Source organism: Heptranchias perlo, chromosome 24 (assembly GCF_035084215.1).
Source record: "Heptranchias perlo isolate sHepPer1 chromosome 24, sHepPer1.hap1, whole genome shotgun sequence".
NCBI lineage: Eukaryota > Metazoa > Chordata > Chondrichthyes > Hexanchiformes > Hexanchidae > Heptranchias > Heptranchias perlo.
This window is the reverse complement of record NC_090348.1, coordinates 16,642,670-16,665,819: the sequence shown is the minus strand read 5'-3', so window position 1 is coordinate 16,665,819 and position 23,150 is coordinate 16,642,670. Positions and strand designations below refer to the sequence as shown.

Sequence of the window (23,150 nt, the reverse complement as noted above, 5' to 3'; positions counted from 1 at the left end):
GAGATGTGAGGTGGGGGCGGTGATGTGGCAGACGGAGTGTAGGGGAAAGAATAAGTGTACTCACTTTGGCTGACCTACTGAGGTCATTGGAGCGCCTCTTGCACTGTATGCAGGTGGGCGATATGTTGGTGGTGCTGGTGACCTCCTCTGCCACCTTGAGCCAGGCCTTCCTGGTGGCAGAGGCAGGCCGCTTCCTCCCGCCCGCTGGGGGGAAGATCTCTGTCCTCCCCCTCCTCCTCACCCCATGTATTGATACCTGGAGTGAGGCATCATTAAACTGGGAGCAGCCTTCCCCCGGGCTGCTCCATGCTGTGATTTTTTCTGTTCGTTGCAACATCTGTCAGTGGAGGACTGCCCCTTTAAATAGAGCTCCTCCAGCTGACAGATCTTACTGCGCATGCGCAGCCCGCCCGACGCGCAGATCAGCAGTGGGGAACCGGGAGGAGAAGGGAAGAGAATCCAATTATGCTACGATCGCGCGGGGAGCTGACTGATTTTGCCGGGCGCGTTACCCATGCGCCCGATAGCCCCCCCACCGGGAACCCGCAGCCCTGGTAACATCGGGCCCAGGATCTTCCTTGTGATGATTCACAGGATACCCATGGAAATTTTGGGAATTCACCAGTGGGAGCTGAATTGAGGGATGAAGAGGAAAATTAAGATTTGTCACCTCCTTTTAATAGTTGGATCAGTCCCCTGGAGTTATATTCACTTGATTGAGTATATACACTCCCCCTTTCTCCTGTCCTATTTGATACTGTGCCATCACTATGATAGCTTTCTTCTCTGCTTCTATGCCATTACAATGTACTTTGGGCCAAGATACAGATCTTTTATCTTGGTTTTACCCTGAGTCCTGTCTAATCAAGTACAATTATTTCTCTCATTTTTGTATCACTCAGCTAACCATCTGGCTGGTAGATCTTCATATTACACTCTTCTGTTTCATTACAACTTCCATGTGACTATTTGCTTTCAGAAAAAGTGAAGAATCAAAAATCATATGTAAGAAAGAATATTTTAACTCAAAGCCGCACTTACCTTCCATTGTTCATCCAGTGTGACTGAAAGTCTTGTGTGTTTGTCCCAAATCACAGTGATGCCATTGGAAAATGTAAGGATTAAGTAGAGCCCAACAGTGTGAAGTGAATAGGAATCATCTGTGCAATTTGTTTCAGAATTTGTAACAGAAACTGCTACTTTCCCATCTTCCATAGTTAGTTCTTTATCCTATAAGACACAAATGGATTTGAAAACAGAATGCTTTATAATGTTTACGATTGTCCCAACTGAAATTTGTATTTTGAAAACTTCTACTAAATTCGCTCCCCCCACCCTGTGACCGGCAAGTTGCTTCTGAGGCCACGAATGATGCTTGCAGCTGGCCGGCATTATACTAACAAGGCAACATAGCTACCTAATAATTGTAAATTAGCATATATACCTGAAATATAATTTTGATATTTCTTGAACACGTGACACCATCTTCACAGCAGGCAACACTTTCTATTAGTATTTGGAATGTACCAGTTTTTCCTTTGCAATGGTCCTAAAATGAAGATAACTTTAAATAAATATGTGCAATAAAGTATGGTCTGTTATGGCTCAAACATAGGAATATAGGAACAGGAGTAGGCCATTCAGTCCCTCGTGCCTGCTCCGCTATTTGATAAGATCATGGCTGATCTGTGATCTAACTCCATATACCTGCCTTTGGCCCATATCGCTTAATACCTTTGGTTGCCAAAAACCTATCTATCTCAGATTTAAATTTAGCAATTGAGCTAGTATCAATTGCCGTTTGCGGAAGAGAGTTCCAAACTTCTACCACACTTTGTGTGTAGAAATGTTTTCTAATCTCGCTCCTGAAAGGTCTGGCTCTAATTTTTAGACTGTGCCCCCTACTCCTAGAATCCCCAACCAGCGGAAATAGTTTCTCTCTATCCACCCTATCTGTTCCCCTTAATATCTTATAAACTTCGATCAGATCACCCCTTAACCTTTGAAACTCTAGAGAATACAACCCCAATTTGTGTAATCTCTCCTCGTAACTTAACCCTTGAAGTCCGGGTATCAGTTTAATTGATTAGTACCAGTGCACAGTATATCAGTATAATGAGAAAAATACTCAATAAAATTTAAACTGTAAACCATTATTACACAGTGGGGATGAAATTGAACTGCATTGTGCTAGTTTTCCAGGCAGAAAATTGAAGCAGACGTCCCATTTAAGGAGCCAAAGTCTTGCGCTCGAGCAGCATCAGTAACACGTCCGCCACTATATTGTCTCAGGCGCTGTCCCAGGCAGCAGCCTAAAACAGGCATTAAGCCCCTTGAATATGCTAAGAAGATACTAATAGGTAATACGTCATAGCTTAGCATTTATTCTGGTCTAGGATATGTTAAGGTCCTAAACAGATATTACAAGTTTCTGAAGAAACACTATTTATTAATCTTTCCTAAAACCTGAATAATAATATGGTGCAGACACAAAAATAAAAACCTTGATACCAACAGATCATCAATAAAGACGTACACAGCACTTACCATATCCACACCTTTCCTGGAATACAGGCTTTAATGATTAAAATAAAATTGAAGGTTACACACACTGATGGATGAGATTTGACTTTAATATGTGTTTGAAGTGTTAAAAGTTAAGATTTAAAAAAAATACTTACCTGAATGTGGACCTGGGAGAAAAAGGAGTGCCTCCTCCCAGCTCCACATTAAAAATGCGCCACTGCCAGCCACCTATCGCCCCCCTCCCCCCAACTCCCGAACTCACCTGAGCCCCTCGTCTGGTATCCCAGCTGGGCAAATTCGCTATCCCCGCGCCACCCCCCACCATGACCGGTGAGTTGCCTCTGAGGCCACAACTGACGCTTGCAGCTGGCGGCCGGCACTATACTAACGAGGCCAGCAGACCAATTTGCCGTGGTACTGCCACCAGCTTTAATAAATGAAATGTCAATCTGTTTAAACGGAATATCACTGATAATTTAAGATAATTGACAAAAGAAACAGATGCAACATAAGGAAACATTTTTTTACACAGCGAGTTGTTGTGATCTGGAATTCACTGCCTGAAAGGGTGAAGGAAGCAGATTCAATGGTAACTTTCAAAAGGGAATTGGAGAAATACTTGAAAAGGAAACATTTAAAGGGCTCTAGGGAAAGATCGAGGGAGTGGGACAAATCGGATAGCTCTTTCAAAGAGCTGGCACAAGCTGAAAGGCCTCCTTCTATGCGGTGTGACTCTTTGATGGATGAGATCTGCCTTTTATCCGATGTGTGCATGACTTGATAGCTCATTCATTAGTTTGTTGCTCATGAACTCTGAAACACATATTAAAGTCAAATCTCATCCATCAGTGTGTGTAACCTTCAATTTTAAAGCCTGTATTCCAAGAAAGGTGTGGATATGGTAAGTGCTGTGTAGGTCTTTATTGATGATCTGTTGGTATCAAGGTTTTTATTTTTATGTCTGCACCATATTATTATTCAGGTTTTGGGAAAGATTAATAAATAGTGTTTCTGAATCTTCAGAAACTTGTAATATCTGTTTAGGACCTTAACATATCCAAGACCAGAATAAATGCTAAGCTATGACTCATTTCCTATTAAGAGTGAGTCAAATATTTAGTCATTGTAACTTACCTGAACAAATATATATTCACAGTTACCCTCATAGGTGTATCTCTTCTCATCAAAAGTTTTGTAATGACCTTCACCATAAACCTTACAGATCTTTGAACATGGCTTCTCAGTGCAGTTCCACGATCCACCCCGGCATGTGCTACAATATAAAGAACAGTGAAATTGTGTTCTATAATGTTATACAGAAACTGATGTTGCTTTTAATATGCGAAATTTAACAATTTTGACATTTGTTGACTCTCACCACTTGTTGCAATCCTTTTCGATTACATTTCCTTCAGTGTAATTATCTCCTCCAAATAAACAAGGACATTTTTCAAGCAAAACACAGTTTCCGCTGTCATCTTCAGCAGTACCTTCAGGACAGGCACAGCCAGGTACACATGGACTCGGCTGTTATGAAAGAGAAAAACTTCAGTGATTCCTCCGATATATTTTGTATTGATGTCAAATCATATGAAAAAATATAAACTTATGCTTACCAGTATTGCCATTCTCAGGCTACATATATTATTGGATGAATAAAGAATTTAGACAGCAATTACTCAGAATGGATTGCTCTCTTTCACACACGGACACAAAATTTATTGCTCTTATGTTCAATGCTTCTTCAATTCTGTCTTCCATCAACCAAAAAGGGCAAAAACATTTGTTCCATGAGTGAAGTCAAAGGAAAATTCTTTTACTCTCTGTTTTCTGTTTTGTAGCAAGTTTGCTATCCATTCTGCTACTTGTCCACTGACTCCACATGCTCTGACCTCAGTCATGAGTCTGCTATGCGGTACTTTATCGAAGGTCTTTTGAAAATCCAAATATATTATATCTACTACATTACCCTTATCTACCTTTTCTGTTTCTTCTTCAAAGAATTCAATAAGATTGGTCAAGCATGACCTTCCCTTTTGAAATCTGTGCTGACTATTCTTTATTATATTTTCGGTTTCTAGATGTTTTTCTATTACATCTTTGAGTAAGGATTCCATTATCTTTCCTACCAGCCACCCTAAGCCAATTGGTCTATAGTTCCCTGGACTTCCCTTTTTAAACATAGGAATCACATTAGCTCTTCGCCATTCCTCTGGCACTACTCCCTTTACAAATGAACTTTTTTATATATGTAGTAGTGCCTCTGCTATCTCTTCCCTAACTTCTTTTAATATATGTGGATGCAATTTATCTGGACCAGGGATTTTATCCTCTCTTAAGTTTGATTAGTTTATCAATTATATCCCCCCTTTCTATCTTAAATGTCTTTATATCTTTTTTGATCGCTTCTTCTAATGTCATGCCTGCCATGTTAGTCATCCTGGTAAATACTGAGGCAAAGTAACTATTTAATATTTCTGCCATTTCACTGTCATTACCTGTGAGTTTATTGTGTGTTTCCCTTAGTGACCCTATCCCTATCCTGATTTTTCTTTTGTTATTTATGTGTCTGTAGAATACTTTACTATTTCTTTTTATATTACTTGATAATTTAATTTTGTAGTTTCTCTTTGCTTTCCTAATTGTTTTGTTGACTTCTTTCCTAACCTTTTCATATTCCCTTTTGTCACCACCTCTTTTGTTGCCTATGTACTTAGAGTATGCCTTTTTCTTTAGTTTGAATTTTGCTCTTAATTTCTTTATTCATCCATGGTGTGTCATCACTGGCTAGTTTGTTCTTGCTTTTTAGTGGGATATATTGATCCTGGACTCTATTGATCACCATTTTAAATGTTTCCCACTGCTGTTCTATTTCTTTGTTTGTCAGTAAATTTTGGAAGTTTATTTTCCCTAGTTCCATTCTCAGCCCCTTAACATCACTTTTTTTCCCAATTTATTACATTGATCTTTGTCTTACTTACATCTGCTCAATCTTTATCTTAAACCTTGTTATGTTGTGATCACTATTGTCTAGATGTTCCCCTAAACTTACTTTTCTTATCATAGCTGTACATGCAGTTTAATTAATCTTTAACAGTTCTACCTTTTACTGTATTTTTAATAGTCCTTTTATACTTCTGCTTTATAACTGTATTTGTTCCCTGACCATTTATGTTATCTTTATTCCTAACCCCGGTCTGACCTTTACACTCATCTCCTGTTTCTTTTATCTTTAGGTTTTTGTAATTGCTACCAAATCCCTCCCTCCCCCCACCCCCCCTCCAACATCTTGCTAGTTTAAAGCCTATTTATCCTTTCTGCTAGGACTTAAAACAGACTATTTTGTGTGACTGCTCAATCTTCTATGTTGTATGTACAATTCCGACAAGTTGTAGTGTTCAATAACACTTACGCATGGTAAATTGATGTTACTGCATTTCTTTCCGCAGTGATTCTGATTTAAGTTTCCAGTTAGGGAACAATTAAAATGTTTCTTTTTCCCAAGGCACTCTAATGGACAAAAAAATACAGAAGGTTATTTCATACAGATGCCAATAGTTGTTTCAGGTACTGACAGCTTTAAAAGACACATAATAATTTACCTGGGGGTTTTGTAGGGCTAGGCGTATTCTCGCACAAAAGTGATCCATCTCTACAAATGCTGAAGAGAGAAAAGAAAAGCTAAGGGTGTATTTTCATATGTTTAATGATTCAACTTTGATAGATTGTAATCAGTATGCTTACCAATTATCATTGCTCTGTCCAGGTTGAATATACATGCCCTTGTGGTAGCATGAGCAGTCTCCTTTATTAACACAGACTCCATTTTCATTCATGTACTTTCCAATAGGACAGCCACAGCCATAAACTGGAACATCTTTAACTGCACAGGTGAAATCAGCTTTTGACAGTGATCTGCAGGTACGGTTACAAGCTCTCATGTCATTGTCAAATACTCGGCTCTTCGCACAGGTTGTATCTAGAAACAAAAACCACTGGCATCAGAATACAAATGAAGACTGATGAAAGCACAAATAAGCAGTCAAAATACTTGAGTGCTAAATAAAAATGTCTATGTATTGTGACTGAAAGAGAACTATGCTTTCAATTGGCAGTTTAAATGTAGGCTACATTTGCTAATGTCTGCATTATCCAGGCTCCATTTTAGATAAGGATTTCCAAAATAGTTAAATTCAATTTTTTTGCCCTAAATCCTAATTTTCTTCTATTTATAAGAGAGCTTTTCATTTTTGCTGTTTATATCAATTCTGTCAAGCCATTGGTTAGTTTTCTTCTTAACTGGTTCAGTGTGCAAGTGAACAAAGTTTTCAAAATGTATTATTTTCTGCTTTTGTTACTCATCAATCGTACTGCATAAAAACTTTCTCTCCAATTTCAATCTCTTCCCAATCACCCTACCAAAAATTATAGCGAAATCGCATTCAACCAAATAAGAAATCTCCAACATTTCCTTTTCCACCCCACTAGATGTTCTTAAAAATAAAATTCAAAACATAATAAACAAAAAAATAAATTTATTAATTCAGGGAAAAAAAATCAACAACTTTCCCATCCCATTTTCTAGTTGCTCTTACTCACTCCACAGGCACATAACCTAATGCACCACATCAGGGCTCATGAACACCCTTGACCTCAAGTACACCCTCCCCTAAAACTTCATGGCCTAATTGAGGCTAGAAGTTCTTAACAAAACAACCGCAATACAATTCACAATGCATGCACATGGAGTGCAGTTGTGTTGTAACTGATGCAACCTAACAAAGCATAACTACAATTCCCAGAAGTGACTGCAGTCCCAGGCATCAGACTTTCCCATTTCCTCCACTTTCCAACCCTCAGGTGTCCGTAAACTCACTCTCCTGATGTAATCCCTCTTGCTCCCATATAAACTCAATCGCATTGTTCTTGCTCCAATTTAAGCTTGACCCCATTGCTTTTTCTCCAAATATATGACCCCTCTTTCTGCTCTTCCCACCCTAACTCCAGGACTGCAGCCTTAATACTTTGTTCATGCTTCTCCCTGCTGTAGCACTGGCCAAATCCAGTCCCAGCCTTCACTGCTAGCTCAGTTCCCTCTCTTCGAACCTCCACAAAAAGGAGGACAAATCCAATCCGGCCAATTACCACCTCATCAGTCTATGTCCAATCATCAGCAAAGTGATGGAAGATGTCGTCAACAGTGCTATCAAGTGGCACTTACTCACCAATAACCTGCTCACTTATGCTCAGTTTGGGTTCCGCCAGGACCACTCGGCTCCAGACCTCATTACTGCCTTGGTCCAAACATGGACAAAAGAGCTGAATTCCAGAGGTGAGGTGAGAGTGACTGCCCTTGACATCAAGGCAGCATTTGACTGAGTGTGGCACCAAGGAGCCCTAGTAAAATTGAAGTCAATGGGAATCAAGGGGAAAACTCTCCCTTCGCTGGAGTCATACCTAGCACAAAGGAAGATGGTAGTGGTTGTTGGAGGCCAATCATCTCAGCCCCAGGACATCACTGCAGGAGTTCCTCAGTGCAGTGTCCTAGGCCCAACCATCTTCAGCTGCTTCATCAATGACCTTCCTTCCATCATAAGGTCAGAAATGGGGATGTTTGCTGATGATTGCACAGTATTCAGTTCCATTCGCAACCCCTCAGATATTGAAGCAGTATGTGCCCACATGCAGCAAGACCTGGACAACATCCAGGCTTGGGCTGATAAGTGGCAAGTAACATTTGCAACAGACAAGTGCCAGGCAATGATCATCTCCAACAAGAGAGAGTCTAACCGCCTCCCCTTGACATTCAACGACATTACCATCGCTGAATCCCCCACCATCAACATCCTGGGGGTCACCATTGACCAGAAATTTAACTGGACCAGCCACATAAATACTGTGGCTACAAGAGCAGGTCAGAGGCTGGGTATTCTGCGGTGAGTGACTCACCTCCTGACTCCCCAAAGCCTTTCCACTATCTACAAGGCACAAGTCAGGAGTGTGATGGAATACTCTCCACTTGCCTGGATGAGTGCAGCTCCAACAACACTCCAGGACAAAGCAGCCTGCTTGATTGGCACCTCATCCACCACCCTAAACATTCACTCCCTTCACCACCGGCGCACCGTGACTGCTGTGTGTACCATCTACAGGATGCACAAGGCTTCTTTGACAGCACCTCCCAAACCCGCGACCACTACCACCTAGAAGGACAAGGGCAGCAGACACATGGGAACAACACCGCCTGCACGTTCCCCTCCAAATCACACACCATCCCAACTTGGAAATATATCCCCGTTCCCTCATCGTCGCTGGGTCAAAATCCTGGAACTCCCTGCCTATCAGCACTGTGGGAGAACCTTCGCCACATGGACTGCAGCGGTTCAAGAAGGCGGCTCACCACCACCTTCTCAAGGGCAATTAGGGATGGACAATAAATGCTGGTCTTGCCAGCGACGCCCACATCCCATGAATGAATTTTAAAAAAAACAGACTTCCTTGCTTACCCCTTTTCCTTCCTTCTTTATATAAATTCAACGGACATATTTGGTTCGATTTTGGAATGAAGTACTGGGGGCAGATGGGCTCCGAAAATCGGGGAATCCTGAGCGGGTTCGGAACCTGGCTCTAAACCGCAGACTTTCAGGTTCCCCACTGACGTGTCTGGGTGCGCGTGTGTCTCACAAATGCGGAAGTCCCACCGGCAATTAAAACCGGTGGGATGACAGTTAAGAAAATTATTTAGATACTTGAAGTACTTAATTTTGTGCACATTGAAGCAGGGGTCCAATTTTCAAACATCTTCAGCATTTTTCCCGTGCTGTGGGAAACGCTCCATGTTCTACCAGACGTGTTTCAGCCAGCAGCCAGTTGGACATTCAAATGCTTGTTTGGCAGATAGAGATAAAAGGTGAGTTCTTGCTGCAGGGCACTCAGTTCTTTCAGACAAACTTTTGGCTGCGAGATTTTTGTGTTTTCACTGAAAATTCTTACTTTCCACTCACAATTCTTCTATTCACACATATTTACCAACTTTACGGACCCCCTCAAACTGATACCATCAGGATGGGGAGGTGCCATGGCTGCATTCACCACTACATCCGAGGACGAGTAACATCACCAGCCTCACCACCCTTCCCTGCAGAAAACAGTCCTGCAACTACAAATACACCCACTATAAAGTGACCCAATGGGTGGCATCAAGTGTCACCGTTCATGGTGAAGCTCATGAAAAGGCCCTATCACAAAAGCCAGTCAAGAATGGGCAAGATGTGGTAGTAGTGGTGACAATCATAATGTTTAATGTGAGTTTAACAAAAAGCAAATATAAATGAAAAACATGACAGTCTGCCAGACACCCTTGTGCATATCCTTTGTGATCATAAGACCTTAGCCTTTCTCTTCCTACTACTTCTACGTGATCCATCCCCTGTGGCAGCAGCAGAGGTAGTGGCAGGTTGCTCATATTCATGCCCTGACTGCTTAGATGCTTTGGGCTTATGCCCTCTGGATTTTCGAGCCTGTGAGGGCCCCTCCAAAGAATGCTCCACCTGCACCTGTGCAGGGGCAGACTCGGCCACCTGGAGAGGAGGCAGCATTGTGGGTACTGGTTGAGAGGGGGGCAACGGGTGAGACGTGGGAGCGCTTTAAGTGGCGTCCCCACTTCAAAGTCCTCTTTCGCCATCATCCCTCCCCTGAACCAGGCCCACATCACTCCTACCACCCTGCTGGAAAACAGTTTGGAGGACATGTATGAGGCCTTGGAAGCCCAGTTGTTAAGTATCTGTCTGCCCGTTTAAGGAGGCAGAATGTTGTTCACCCTGAGTCCTAACGGCCGTTGTCAGGGCCTGAATGGACTCATTTGTGGTCCTCTGAGGAATCGCCCTCTGCTGTCACTGTGGTCGTTGAAGGGCCTGTAAGAGAACAGAAGGTAATATTAAGCATCATCATAGATGTGTCATGTTGCGATGAGCATACTGAGGTGTTGAACATGGCAAGCATTGTTAACATCAATTCATATTGTGTGTGATGAATGTTAAGGTTGTGTCACCAGACGTTTGTGGGGTGCCAGTCTCGGCATCCCCTACGGACAGGCACTCGAGGGTGCGGCTGATCTCCAGCACCTCCTGCTCTGCCTCTGTGAGGACCACTACTTGTTGTGGCCCCCCTCCGGTCCTCGCCCTCTCCCGTGCATTCTGAGCTCTCTTCTAGAAGAGGAGAAAGAACAGATGTGTGAGTGAGTGATGGTGAAGTGGTCAACCAATGAATGCATTGCTTTGGTAGAGGCTGACCGTGAAAGAGATGCTTCAGAGGCTGAGTATCAGACAGAGACATCACATTGGATGAGGATTGGGGTGAGTGGTAGTGGTGGGGTGACTAATGGGGAGGTGAGGAAGTGCAGTAAGTTGCGGATGAGCCTTGAGTGAGTGTGAGGAGTGATGTGATGGAGTAGTCTTGGCAGTGCAGAATGAGTTGGGGGGAGCGGTGATGTGGAATACGGAATGTAGGAGAATCAATAAATGTACTCACTTTTGCTGACCTAGTTAGGTCATTGAAACGCATCCTGCACTGGATCCAGGAGATTTGGAGATGTTGTTGCTGCTGGTGACCTCATCTGTCACCTCGAGCCAGGCCTTCTTGGTGGCAGAGGCAGGGCACTTCCTCCCGTCCGCAGGGTAAAAGAATTCCCTCCTCCCCCTCACCCCGTCCAGTAGCTGCTGCTGTGAGGCATCGCTAAACCATGGAGCAGCCTTGCACCTGTGCTGCTCCATTGTGATTTCTGGGTCTTTGCTCCAGCAAAAGCCTTTGGAGCAATGGCCCTTTTAATAGAGCTCCTCCAGCTGACAGCCTGTGATGCGGGTGTGCAGTCTGCCCGCTGCGCAGCTTTCGGACAGCAAACCCGGAAGCCACATTAAGTGGCACCAATTCGCTAGCGATCATGTGCGAAACGGACATATTTTATTGGTCAGGTTACCCACGCGCCCATTCACCCCTCCCCCCCCTTTTGCCATCCCACTGCCATTCTAAAATCGGGGCCATTGAGTTAAAATCAGTTGTGATATACCAGTGGCACAGGTCTCTGCCTCTTTTTCCTCTGCTTTGCACCCAGGAAATAAGTGTCCCCAAGCACAGTGTCGAGAAAAATTGGTGCCTTTTAAGCTCCAGATAGGCAATCTTAAGTGGTTTTCCACCTCCCTCCACCTTCATAATGTTAAAATCATGACTTGTTGCACAGACTCTTACTTGAAAGACTTAATATGGGTAGAAGTACTCCTTCTGTCTTTCCTTCCTCTTACAATCTACAGGCGTCTAAAACCCAAGCTTTGCACCACCTAATCGCTACTATTTGATTTACCATTCCTTTTCATCTGCTCTTTTCAGCCTTGAAGATGTCGTACATTAGAGCCTCGATTTTAAGTCTCTGCACCTGGTGGAAACTGAGCAGTGGGGCAGTTACAATAAGGGTTAACTTACCCCCAAGGATCCCACTGCTTTCCCGGGGGATTGGATTTTAACTTGCTGTTTTCAGCAAGCATGCAGGACACCCAACGGAAGGCAGCGTGGTCCTGCTTTACATATGCAGATCGGGTCCCAGTGATGTTATTGGGACTCGACTGCAATTTCAGCCTGAAGCCTGAGCTGGGGAGCAGGGGTGGCTTCCCCACCGGGAACTAGATCGAGGGCTAGAAGAGGCCCAGCGAGGTTTAATTTTTTTTAAAGTTTCCTCGTGAGCCCGAAGGAGCAGGATTATTCCTCCGGGCCGCACAAGGAAACCTTGGGCCTCCCTTGCCCCGGGCTCCAACTGCCACCACTGCCCCCCACCTCACTTAAAATCAAGACCTATGGGTCTTTGCCCATGCTCTAGGTTTCTCAAAGCAGAGGAAAATCCTGACAAACATCTCATTCTTTGTTTCTCAGCACAGGTGATCAGACAGTCTAGAAGAGCATGGGCCTGATCTCTAGGCATCAATAAATTAATTTCAGTTAGATCAAAGCAAAACTCATGATTTACTTCCATTCATTTGTAAATTTTATAAACTGTTTTCAAGCAACTGATTCTGACCCTGCAGAAAACGGTGTGAAATTCTATGAAAGGTAAAGATCTCAACTTACTGCAAACACTTCCAGTCCATTTCCTCAATATGACACCTCTTGCAGCACATGCATGAACGTATGCCCCCAAAGCAGCACAGATACAGTGATCAATATTCTGACAGTTGCATATGGAATCCTTACACAGCTTTAAAACAAGTACAATTAAAACAATCATTTTCTTCATTAATCTTTGGTAAATTCATGTATATTTTGCAATCTAAAATCTAGAAATAACAACGCCAGAACATACTAGAGGTCAAATGATCACAGCTTTTTAAAACACAAAGGGGTTGAATTCGACTACTGGGTGACCGACAGGCGGAGTGGGCTGGTCGGCCGCCCGTTCCGACGATGAACGATTTTGAGGCCCCAGCCCCAATTAAATTTCGCAGGCGAGCTGCTGGGCATCGGATTGCCAGATTGAGGCCTCAAGATCAGGCTGGGTTGGCTGCCCGCAAGGTAAGTTGTGGGAGGGCAGGGCGGGGGGAAGGGGGGATCGAGAACATGGAGGGTGAGGGTCCCGAGACAGCAGCGGCCCATGTTATTTATGTGGGCACTCCTACTCCTCTGGGGCCCACAAAAATAATATAACAATTACGGCGCAGGCACCGACCAGTTCCGACTTAAAATTGCAATCAGGGTCTTATTTACATCATTGGACCCCGATTTCCATATTAAACAGGCGAGTCCTTTGGACACCCGGCGGTAGACCCCGTTTATTTTCTACCAGGTTTTTTGATGACTTCCATTCCATTTTGTTCCACATTATTTCATGGTATTGTGGGTTAACATGCGACATTGCCTTTTGTACCAGAATAATTAGATTTACGGCAAATGTAACATTGTGATATGACGAATGAAGCAGGCCTAATTAGTTTGTAGTAGGTTTATAGTAAAAGTGAGTGATTTATTTTAGCTTCCTCGAGTTCTTAGGAGTTTTACGACTATTGCAGCTTTAGCTGGGACATAAATAATTTTCAAAATAGTGTCCTCAGTTTTTAGTTCAGTAAATTATCTTCCCTTATAGGTTCCCCTGTATGAGTTATCCTAATATTTGAACCTATTGTTTCTACGTGATATTTTCTGCATAAAAACAATAGGAGTCGTGGTTAAATGCCTTTTTCTCTTGACTTGCAGGATCCCTTAGTTTATTAAATAACACTCTCATTGCGTTTTAAGCAAATGTAACTTTTATATTTACATCCATTAGTAATAACATAGGTGTGTACAATCAAATATTTTATTGATCCTGACTAAAATCTTAATAATCATCCCATGAAGCATTTTTGATAATTGTATGACCAGATGATTTAATAGTGATCCTGGCTCTTAATAGACCAATAACTATAATAATGTGACTGAAGAAATATTGCCCCTTATACAATGAATGCCTGATTTTTTTTCGCATATGTATATATCTTACTGCAAGTGATTTATCAAAAGATTATCAGACAGATTTTACCTTTAGTTTAATTCATCAGACAGATTACACCTTGGTTCTATTAAGTGTTCCACAGATGTTAAATATAGACTGTGTAACTTTACATTTTACTTTGATTATGAAAGGTTTTCATTTTGCAAATGTTTGCAAAATATTCGTACTTACCTCATAGTATTTGATGTAATCTACTATAGAATGACAATCCCCAAAATCACTATTGCGATTTATCAGCTGAGAGCAATGTTCTTTTGCATAGTAATCTGTAATAGAATTTGATGATGTGATTGCTTATATTCTACAATGGAGTACATTGAATTCAGATATTACAAGCAACTTATTTTAATACAGATATAGTGAGAATAAATCATGCCTTGAGTCAATAATATTTTTGAGAAGTTCAGCTGATATCATGAACCATGACACTGTAGCTGAAGTTTTTTGGGCTGAAACTCTTGACAACAATTGGGGGAAAAAAGCATGTTTTCTCCAATGTTATTGAACTGATAATGGCAGTTCTGGAATGTGTTGCTTTCAAACATGCGTTGTGTGAGAAAACAATTTCATTAGTGCAATTAAAACTTAGCAGTCAATCACAATAGAAAAATTCAATCATCCAGCTTCAGGGTGCACAATTGTCAGAGAAAATATCTGAATGCCAGCTGAGAAAAATCTATCAATGCTGTTAAGCACAATAATGGAGCAGCCTCAGGCACTGCGCCTCACCTATGCTAGTGTAGTTGGCTCTATTGCACTACGTCTGCTGCCTGGAGCAGTACCTGCTGTGAGTTATGTGCCTGCTTAGATCCTCTGCGCTCCTAGGTCCCCCTCTCTTGCTACAATGCGATATAGCCCCCAATGACTGCTACACCTAAGGTCCTGGACAGAAACCTTCCCTCAATGTTGTAGTAATACTTTTACAACTTCCCCTAAGTTAAACTCACTAGTTGAGTCTGACCTAAAGTGAAGTTATTCAGCAAAGCCAAATTGGCCATTTTGTCTCGCTCTTCACTTGTGTGTTTTTTAAAAACTTTTGTTCAGGGTTCGGAATGCTCAGAGCAGTGCAAAATATGGATGCATTGTCCTTCCAAGGTTAGCACATTATAATTATGCACAGCTTCAGATACATTTTTGGATATGTGCAGAGAGTGCACCAAAAGGTGGGAATGGAAAATTGCATGTTGGTGAAATTTAAAGCGATACAGACACTTAAAGGGAAGGGACAGAATAAGGTGACAAAGATCCTTACAGTCATGGGAAAGGCACACAAGGTACTTCATACCATTGGCAGCCTTTGCCAAACCTGAAAGAAAAAAGGGCAAAGACGCATGACAGGCAAAAAATGAAAGGGAAAGAAACCCAAGATGTAGGCTTGAGTCTGCAGGAAAGAACAGAGCAGCCCAGCATCCGACTCTTGGTTTGGAGGGTGTAGAAGTGGAGGTGGTACTGCATGAGATGGTTACAAAGAGGTTACAGCACCCTCTGCGCTGCTCTGCTGCATCATCTCAACAGGTCAGCCTTGCAGTATGCCTTGCAAGAGCATGGAATCAAATATCAGGCCACAGCTGACTGTTACTGTCATTGGATGTGCCTGTCCTTTGCTGCATGGTGACTGCAGGTATACATGCAGCAGATGGTGAACACGCTACATTAGGCCCCCCAATAACCTGTGAAGATTTCTGCCACCATGACATACTGCAAAGTGGGTGCTTCTGAGGAAATCAGGAATTCATATATCTTATATAATACATCTGACGAGGGGTCTTCGACCTGAAACATTAACTCTGTTTCTTTCTCCGCAGATGCTGCCTGACTTGCTGAGCTTCTCCAGCATTTTCTGTTTTTATTATTCATATATCTTAGTGGTGCCAGAGGTAATTGGCTCAGTTTTCTTTAGAAATAGGAGCCTCTACATGCGCAAATCATCTTCCAAAGTGAAATAAGCTCGCCTGTCTACAATGGGTACTAGCCAATAGACACAGAACACCTTACATGCAGACTGATCTATTTGGCACACCTTATTTGGTCCTCCCCTACTTCCAAACATCTTAAGCAAGGGAATTCCTATTGGGAACTGCATTAGTGCCAGTCATAGTGCTGAATGACGGCTCTCTCTTTCTCTCCACCAGCCCCCCCCCCGACCACCTCAGCGTTGCAGCACCTGTCGGCAGCCAGCCTGTCAATCAGGCTGGCTGTGGGCACGAAACCCGGAAACAACTTTAATCACCATCAATTACATCACGATCGTGTCGGAAAAGGTAAGATTTTATTTGGGTTTGCTGTACGCACCTTCACTCCCCCCCCCCACCACACCCCCCCCCCCCCCAACCCGCTGCCATCCTGCCACTCTTTTAAAATTGAGGCTTTTGTGTCCTCCGCACAGCTTATTTTCCCACCTAGCTTTGTATCATCAGCAAACCCAGATACATTACACTCAGTCCCTCCATCCAAGTCACTATTATAGATTGTAAATAGCTGAGGCCCAAGCACCGATCCTTGAGGTACCCCACTAGTTACAGCCTGCCAACCTGAAAATGACCCGTTTATCCCTACTCTCTGTTTTCTGTCCGTTAACCAATCCCCTCTCCATGCTAATATGTTACCCTGAACCCCATGAGCCCTTATCTTCCATAACAACCTTTTAGGTGGCACCTTATCAAATGCCTTTTGAAAATCCAAATATACTACATCCACTGGTTCCCCTTTATCTACCCTGCCAGTTACATCCTTAAAAAGCTCTAATAAATTTGTCAAACACAATTTCCCTTTCATAACACCATGTTGACTCTGCCTAATCATATTATGATTTTCTAAGTGCCCTGTTACCACTTCCTTAATAATGGATTCTAGCATTTTCCCGATGACTGATGTCAGGCTAACTGGTCTGTAGTTCCTTGATTTCTCTCTCCCTCATTTCTTGAATAGTGGGGTTACGTTTGCTACCTTCCAATCCTCTGGGACCGATCTAGACTCTAGGGAATTTTGGAAGTTCATAACCAATGCATCCACTATCTCTGCAGCCACCTCTTTTAGAACCTTCAGATGTAGGCCATCAGGTCCAGGGGATTTATCAGTTTTTAGTCCCATTAGTTTCACAAGTATTTTTTCTCTACTGGTAATAATTACTTTAAGTTCCTCACTCTCATTAGCCCCTTGGTTCCCCACTATTTTTGATATGCTTTTTGTGTCTTCTACTGTGAAGACAGATACAAAATATTTGTTTAATATATCTGCCATTTCCTGATCCCCCATTATAATTTCTCCTGCCTCAGCCTCTAAGGGACCAACATTTATTTTTGCTACTCTTCCTTTTTACATACCTGTAGAAGCTCTTACAATCTGTTTTTATATTTCTTGCTAGTTTACTTTCATATTCTATTTTCTCCCTTTTTATCAATTTTTTGGTCATCCTTTGCTGGTTTCTAAAACTCTCCCAATCCTCGGGCTTACTACTCTATTTGGCAATATTATAGGCCTCTTCTTTTAATCTAATACTATTCTTAACTTCTTTAGTTAGCCATGGATGGATCACTTTTCCCGTGGAGTTTTTTATTTCTCAGTGGAATGTATATTTGCTGAGAATATTGAAATATTTCTTTAAATGATTTTCAACCATCATATCCTTTAATTTCCCCAATCTACCTCAGCCATCTTGCCCCTCATACCTATGTAATTGGCTTTATTTAAGTTTAATACTCTAATTTCAGACTTAAATATGTCACTCTCAAATGCAATGTGAAATTCTATCATATTATGATCACTCTTCCCCAGAGGATCCTTTACTGTGAGATTACTAATTAACCCTGTCTCATTACACAATACAAGATCTAAAAGAGCCTGTTCCCCGGTTGGTTCCATGACATATTTCTCTAGGAAACCGTCCTGAATTTAAAGCTGCACAATCAATTACTGTGCCCTTGAAATCAACAATCACTCACAACTGAATCTCTTGCATCCCTGGATGTCTATTTCACATGGGTGTCATTTGGAACAAAAGTCCTGTGTGTATAATATCCCCACCAGATCTTTTTTTTTATAAAACCCTCTCTTGTTAAACATGGGAGTCCCATTTTTAATAAAGCATGCTAGAGAGCTGGTAACAATAATCTTTTATGTGTTGCCTTGACCCATCTTTCCCTAATGGCCATTCTGCCACATTTACCACCACAGTTGGCCCTAAAATATTTCTACCACAATGTGAAAAGACAGCTTGATGGAAATTAAATTTACAGTTAAATTTACAGATCAGCCATAATCTAATTGAATGGCAGAACAGGCTCGACGGGCTGAATGGCCTACTCCTGTTCCTATCTTCACGGCTGGCTAGTAATAAAACCGTTGAAAATAGGCAGCGATGCATTTACCACAGATGGCAATCCATTACTTCCAACCCAGAGTGAAATCCAAGCCACATACACACAATTTGTTGATCTTTTCCTCCAATAAAGGACTGATTGAGAATAAGGTGTTCTGTTTCATAGTTAGGAGACATTTGAATGTTCTCAAACAGTATCTGAACATGATGTGGAGATGCCGGTGATGGACTGGGGTTGACAATTGTAAACAATTTTACAACACCAAGTTATAGTCCAGCAATTTTATTTTAAATTCACAAGCTTTCGGAGGCTTCCTCCTTCCTCAGGTGAACGGTGAATCGTTCACCTGACGAAGGAGGTAGCCTCCGAAAGCTTGTGAATTTAAAATAAAATTGCTGGACTATAACTTGGTGTTGTAAAATTGTTTACAAGTATCTGAACAGTTTCACATAAACAATGCATACAGACATTTCTCATGATTTCTTCAGTCAGACTTGTTATTTAAATAGAAATGTATACAATTCTGCCCCAATAGAAAATTCTTGCCAGAGCTTAATCCTGTAGATGAAACACTGCGTGACAGCAGAATGATCCAAGTCAACGAGGAAGGGATGTTAGGATAATGTTCTGTGACACAACCATACACGTGCAAAAACAAAATGAAGCTATTACTGTTGCAGCAAAAGACCGGGTCTGAAACAGACTATTACCTTTTTCTGAACTAATGCAAGTGGGATTTTCCTTTTCAGGAGGCTTGCAGTCAGTGTTAGCACGCCAGGAGTGAGCAAAATCGACATATGATTCTTCCACCATGTTCTGCGCAGACAGGAAGTCATCAGCGGCATTGTCGTTAAAGTTGCCGCATAAGCCTGGGAAATAAACAATTACAAAATATCACAAAAATGCAATAATCTGATTTGATTGAGCAGCTGTTTTAACTGGGCCACATCATCAACTCATAGTCCAGTTTCTTTGAACAATTTTACAGAGTTTATTCCTCAGTCATTTACAAAATATGATATTGATTTTAATATTTGGCTTTAACTCATGACAACACCATCCCAGTTATAGCCAATACTCTGACGTACAATTGCCTTCAATTTCATTTCTATTATTAGCCTCCTTCTAAAACCGTCGGCCCATCTCCAAACTCCCTTTCCTCTTCAAAGTCCTTGAACCATTGCCATCGCCCAAATTCATGTCCACCTTTCCTACAATTCCATGGTTAAATTAGGCTTCTGTCCCTGCCACAGTACTGAATTGACCCTAACCAGATTCACAAGTCACACTCCTTGTGACTGTGATGCATTTTCCTTCCTTGTCCTCCTCAACCTCTCTGCAACCTTTGACATAGTCAACCACATCATCCTCTTCCAACACCTCTGCTCCGTTCTCCAGCTCAGTGGGATTGCTCTCTCTTGGTTCCACTTTCACCTACCCGATCATAGCTAGAGCATCCCGAGCAATTGATTCACTTCCTGCCCCATTTCCTCCAGAGTCCCCCAGGGATCTATCCTTGGCCCCCCTCCTCACCTACATGCTGCCCCTTGGCCACATCATCCACAGACATGGGGTCAGCTTCCAAATGAACGCCCAGCTTTACCTCTCCACCACCTCTCTTCACTCCTCCACTGCCTCTGTATTATAAGACTGCTTGTCCAACATCCAGTCTTGGAAGACCAAAGCCTGCCACCTGTGGCCCTTCACAAACCCTTGCCGGCAATTTTGCGCCCGTCTATGGCCATTGCATCAGGCTGCACCAGACTGTTCACAACCTCGGCATCTTCTTTGACCCTGAGCTGAGTTTCCAACCACTTACTTGCACCTCCATAATATCTCCCTCTCCACTTCTCCCTCAACCCATCTTATGCTGAAAACCTCCAGACTTGACTATTCCACCTCTGTAAACTTCAGCTCATTCAAAACACTGCTGCCCGTTTCCTATCCTGGATGGGTTTAGTCCCACTCACCCATTACCCCTGTTCTTGGTGACCTTAAAAGGAGCAAAGCTGTCTAAGCTAAGGTTGTCCTGAATAGATTGTGACATTGACTAATTGCCCAGTAATATGTGTTAAGAGTTTCTTGCACCTGGGTCATTGATTTTCCCCAGATGCTACGTCTATTCGCAACCAACAGCTTGACTGGCTTTTTTTGATACGCTTCAGGCAGGGTCACAGAGACATAACTGATGTCCCAGAATGTAGTGGCAGAAGGGTTTCTTTAACTATGTTACATAATGCATAAAGACCTGTGGACAATATCACTCCATTTTTGTCACAATAACTTACCTTGAAACTGTTATTGTAGGCGATACAGTCAATGAGTTTAAATGTTGTCTGCACCTAAATAATTATTGAGCCATACCTTTTACACTTCCTTTTTTATCTTCCTGCAGCGAAATGTAAAGCTGCATAATGGGAGATATCTGCACCTGCATTTTCAGCCCAAATGTTGTTCCAAATTGAATGAACTGTGAAGACTGTTTAAATATTATTATTCCAGCTGTGGAAAAAAAAACTCTAGTTTAATTTAAGATGGAACATTTTTTTCTTAAAGAGGAGAACTTAATTTTCGTCAATTCTTTCTTACCCTGGTTGAGAGGAAGTGTAATTTCTTCTTTGCCATATTTAATGTTACCATTGTTATTGAATTCATATGTGGTCTACAAGAAAAAGATTAAATTTCCTAGTATCATTCAAACATGTAAAATACAGCACTAAAAATATAAATAAATATATATCACAAATTCTTACCTCACTCTGAGAAAATATAACACGCTGTAAGCATATCTGTTTAATTGCTGTTTGACACATATGCATCTCGACCTTTACTGACCAGTCTGTTCCCTGTGGGGTTTTAAAAATTGGACTGTAAAATATAAAGCTTAAAATCCTGACCAACAAGGATGGATATCATAGATACTGTCTACCACAAATGTAGCAAAAAATCTCACATACACGAACTGCAAAGAATGAGCAATCTCCCCTCAAATTATAATATTTCCCATCAAATGTTGTAATATGTGTTCCTTCTTCTATTTTGCATCTCCTCGAACAGTTAAGATGAGAGCACTCCCATAGTGCACCATTACAAACACTAAAAAAGAAAAGAGACCAATGTTTTTAGTGAAATATTTGATAACACAGTTGATGTCCCAGTGTGAGCTGAATTAGGATACATTACCATGTCTGGCAGGCAGTGTTTCTTCTCTTTCCAACTTCATAAATCTTTCCACCGTATTCACAAGGACAATTTTTTTTGTTGATGCATTGGTTGGTGTGTCTTATGTTATCAAGAACAGTGTCTGAAGTAGAATAGAATAAATGTGAAAGTACATTGATTCCTAACCAAGGCAAAGTACAAGGTTTTCATTTATAATAGCAGTACCAATGGTGATATTTTTGTTCTGGCACAATCTCCTGTCTAGAACTGGGATTTTGGTGTTGGGTTTAGATTGGGACTTTCATACCTATCTGATGAAGGATATTTCCAGTTATAGAAGGTAAGTTGTTACTTAGCTGGGATGACGATGAGTAATGGACTATTGTAGTCTCCTGGAGCCATGCTTGATTGCCTTAGGGATTCGGAGAGGAATTTCCCAAAGGTTTTCCTAAATTGGCCACAGGTTGTTTCTCTGGTTTTTTGCCTCCCCCATGATAGTGCATGGTTGAAGGCTGGGTAAAGGGTGCATTTCACTCCATAGCTGGTAATGTTCACAAGCAGAATTACTGTTCGCAAAATAATTAATTTACAATGAGGCAGCCCCATGTTTCCCAAACTTTTCCTCTCTGGTCAAACATGTGGACAATATCTGGGTAATGGCAAGACTTAACTTAAATGTGGAAATGGCTCTATCCCAACACAAACAGCAAATTACATTTTCAGCAGTATCCCCAGCACCTTCAGCACAGGAGGGGAGCAAATGTAGGGAGAGTGAAAAAGTGTGCTACATATTTCCACAAATATTTCGATGGGGTAGAAAATGGTATGCGTTGCGCCGTTTTTAGGCGTAAAGCGGGCCAAAGCATAACGATTTGGCAATGGGACAGCTTGCACCAATCTGCGCAGGCGTTGGCCACACTGCCAAATTTATGGGGCCTATTTTTAAGGCATCCCAGGCTGACCAGTGCCAGTATCTTGCCTCAATTATTCAGATGAGGCCCGAGGAACGATTTCTATCAATCCTCAGGACTCTTGTTTCGGGCACGCGCTGTCTCCACAGCACCAAGTCTGGGCATGAAAACGGGCCCGGATTAATTTCTACCCATTTATTTGTGCTGGGATGACTAACACTCTGACAAATCCAGGCTCTGTGCATTAAAGAGCAGCCATGAGATGCTTCTTTTATACTTATTTTCCTTTACCTATGACAGTGATTATACAAATTGCACCTTGTGGGAAATTTATGTTTTATTGGAGGCTTTTCTTTTATTCACCATCGAGTCTCTAATAGGGTGTTTGCCTAATTTTATATTTTGTTTGACCTACAAGCCAACAAAATTCATGGTGGTCCTCAAAGTTTAAGCACCAAGACATAGCCCAGTGGAATGGAAGAAGGCAAATTCCTGGGGCATAATTTTAGCCTGGGTGGGGGGGGGGGTGGAATTCCTGTCGGGAAACCCGATTAAGATTTTGACGTAAGGACGTCGTTTTTTTCTTTTTTGTCAGTTTCCAGCCTAACAGGCTGCCCTGATTGACAGGCTGGCTCTCAGTCGGATGGGAGAAGAGCCAGGAAGAGCACGTGTTCAGGTAAGTGTTAGATTGTGGGGGGGAGG

The 23,150-nt window shown here is 42.0% G+C and overlaps 1 protein-coding gene across 1 annotated transcript in view; it reads right to left on the bottom strand.

Annotated features, from left to right (window-relative positions):
• The window catches only part of LOC137341479 (mucin-2-like), a 112,555-nt gene that overhangs the window by 64,091 nt on the left and 25,314 nt on the right, over positions 1 to 23,150 (bottom strand). Inside the window, exons 10-24 of the mRNA XM_068004584.1 lie at positions 21,559 to 21,679; positions 21,333 to 21,471; positions 21,129 to 21,221; positions 20,965 to 21,037; positions 20,740 to 20,877; positions 19,086 to 19,244; positions 14,228 to 14,322; positions 12,640 to 12,766; positions 6,271 to 6,505; positions 6,129 to 6,187; positions 5,939 to 6,036; positions 3,905 to 4,053; positions 3,661 to 3,799; positions 1,445 to 1,549; positions 1,042 to 1,230 (exon numbers count right to left, since the gene is read on the bottom strand). Coding sequence (XP_067860685.1) covers positions 1,042 to 1,230; positions 1,445 to 1,549; positions 3,661 to 3,799; positions 3,905 to 4,053; positions 5,939 to 6,036; positions 6,129 to 6,187; positions 6,271 to 6,505; positions 12,640 to 12,766; positions 14,228 to 14,322; positions 19,086 to 19,244; positions 20,740 to 20,877; positions 20,965 to 21,037; positions 21,129 to 21,221; positions 21,333 to 21,471; positions 21,559 to 21,679 — 1,919 coding nt within the window. The remainder of the gene's footprint in view (positions 1 to 1,041; positions 1,231 to 1,444; positions 1,550 to 3,660; positions 3,800 to 3,904; positions 4,054 to 5,938; positions 6,037 to 6,128; positions 6,188 to 6,270; positions 6,506 to 12,639; positions 12,767 to 14,227; positions 14,323 to 19,085; positions 19,245 to 20,739; positions 20,878 to 20,964; positions 21,038 to 21,128; positions 21,222 to 21,332; positions 21,472 to 21,558; positions 21,680 to 23,150) is intronic.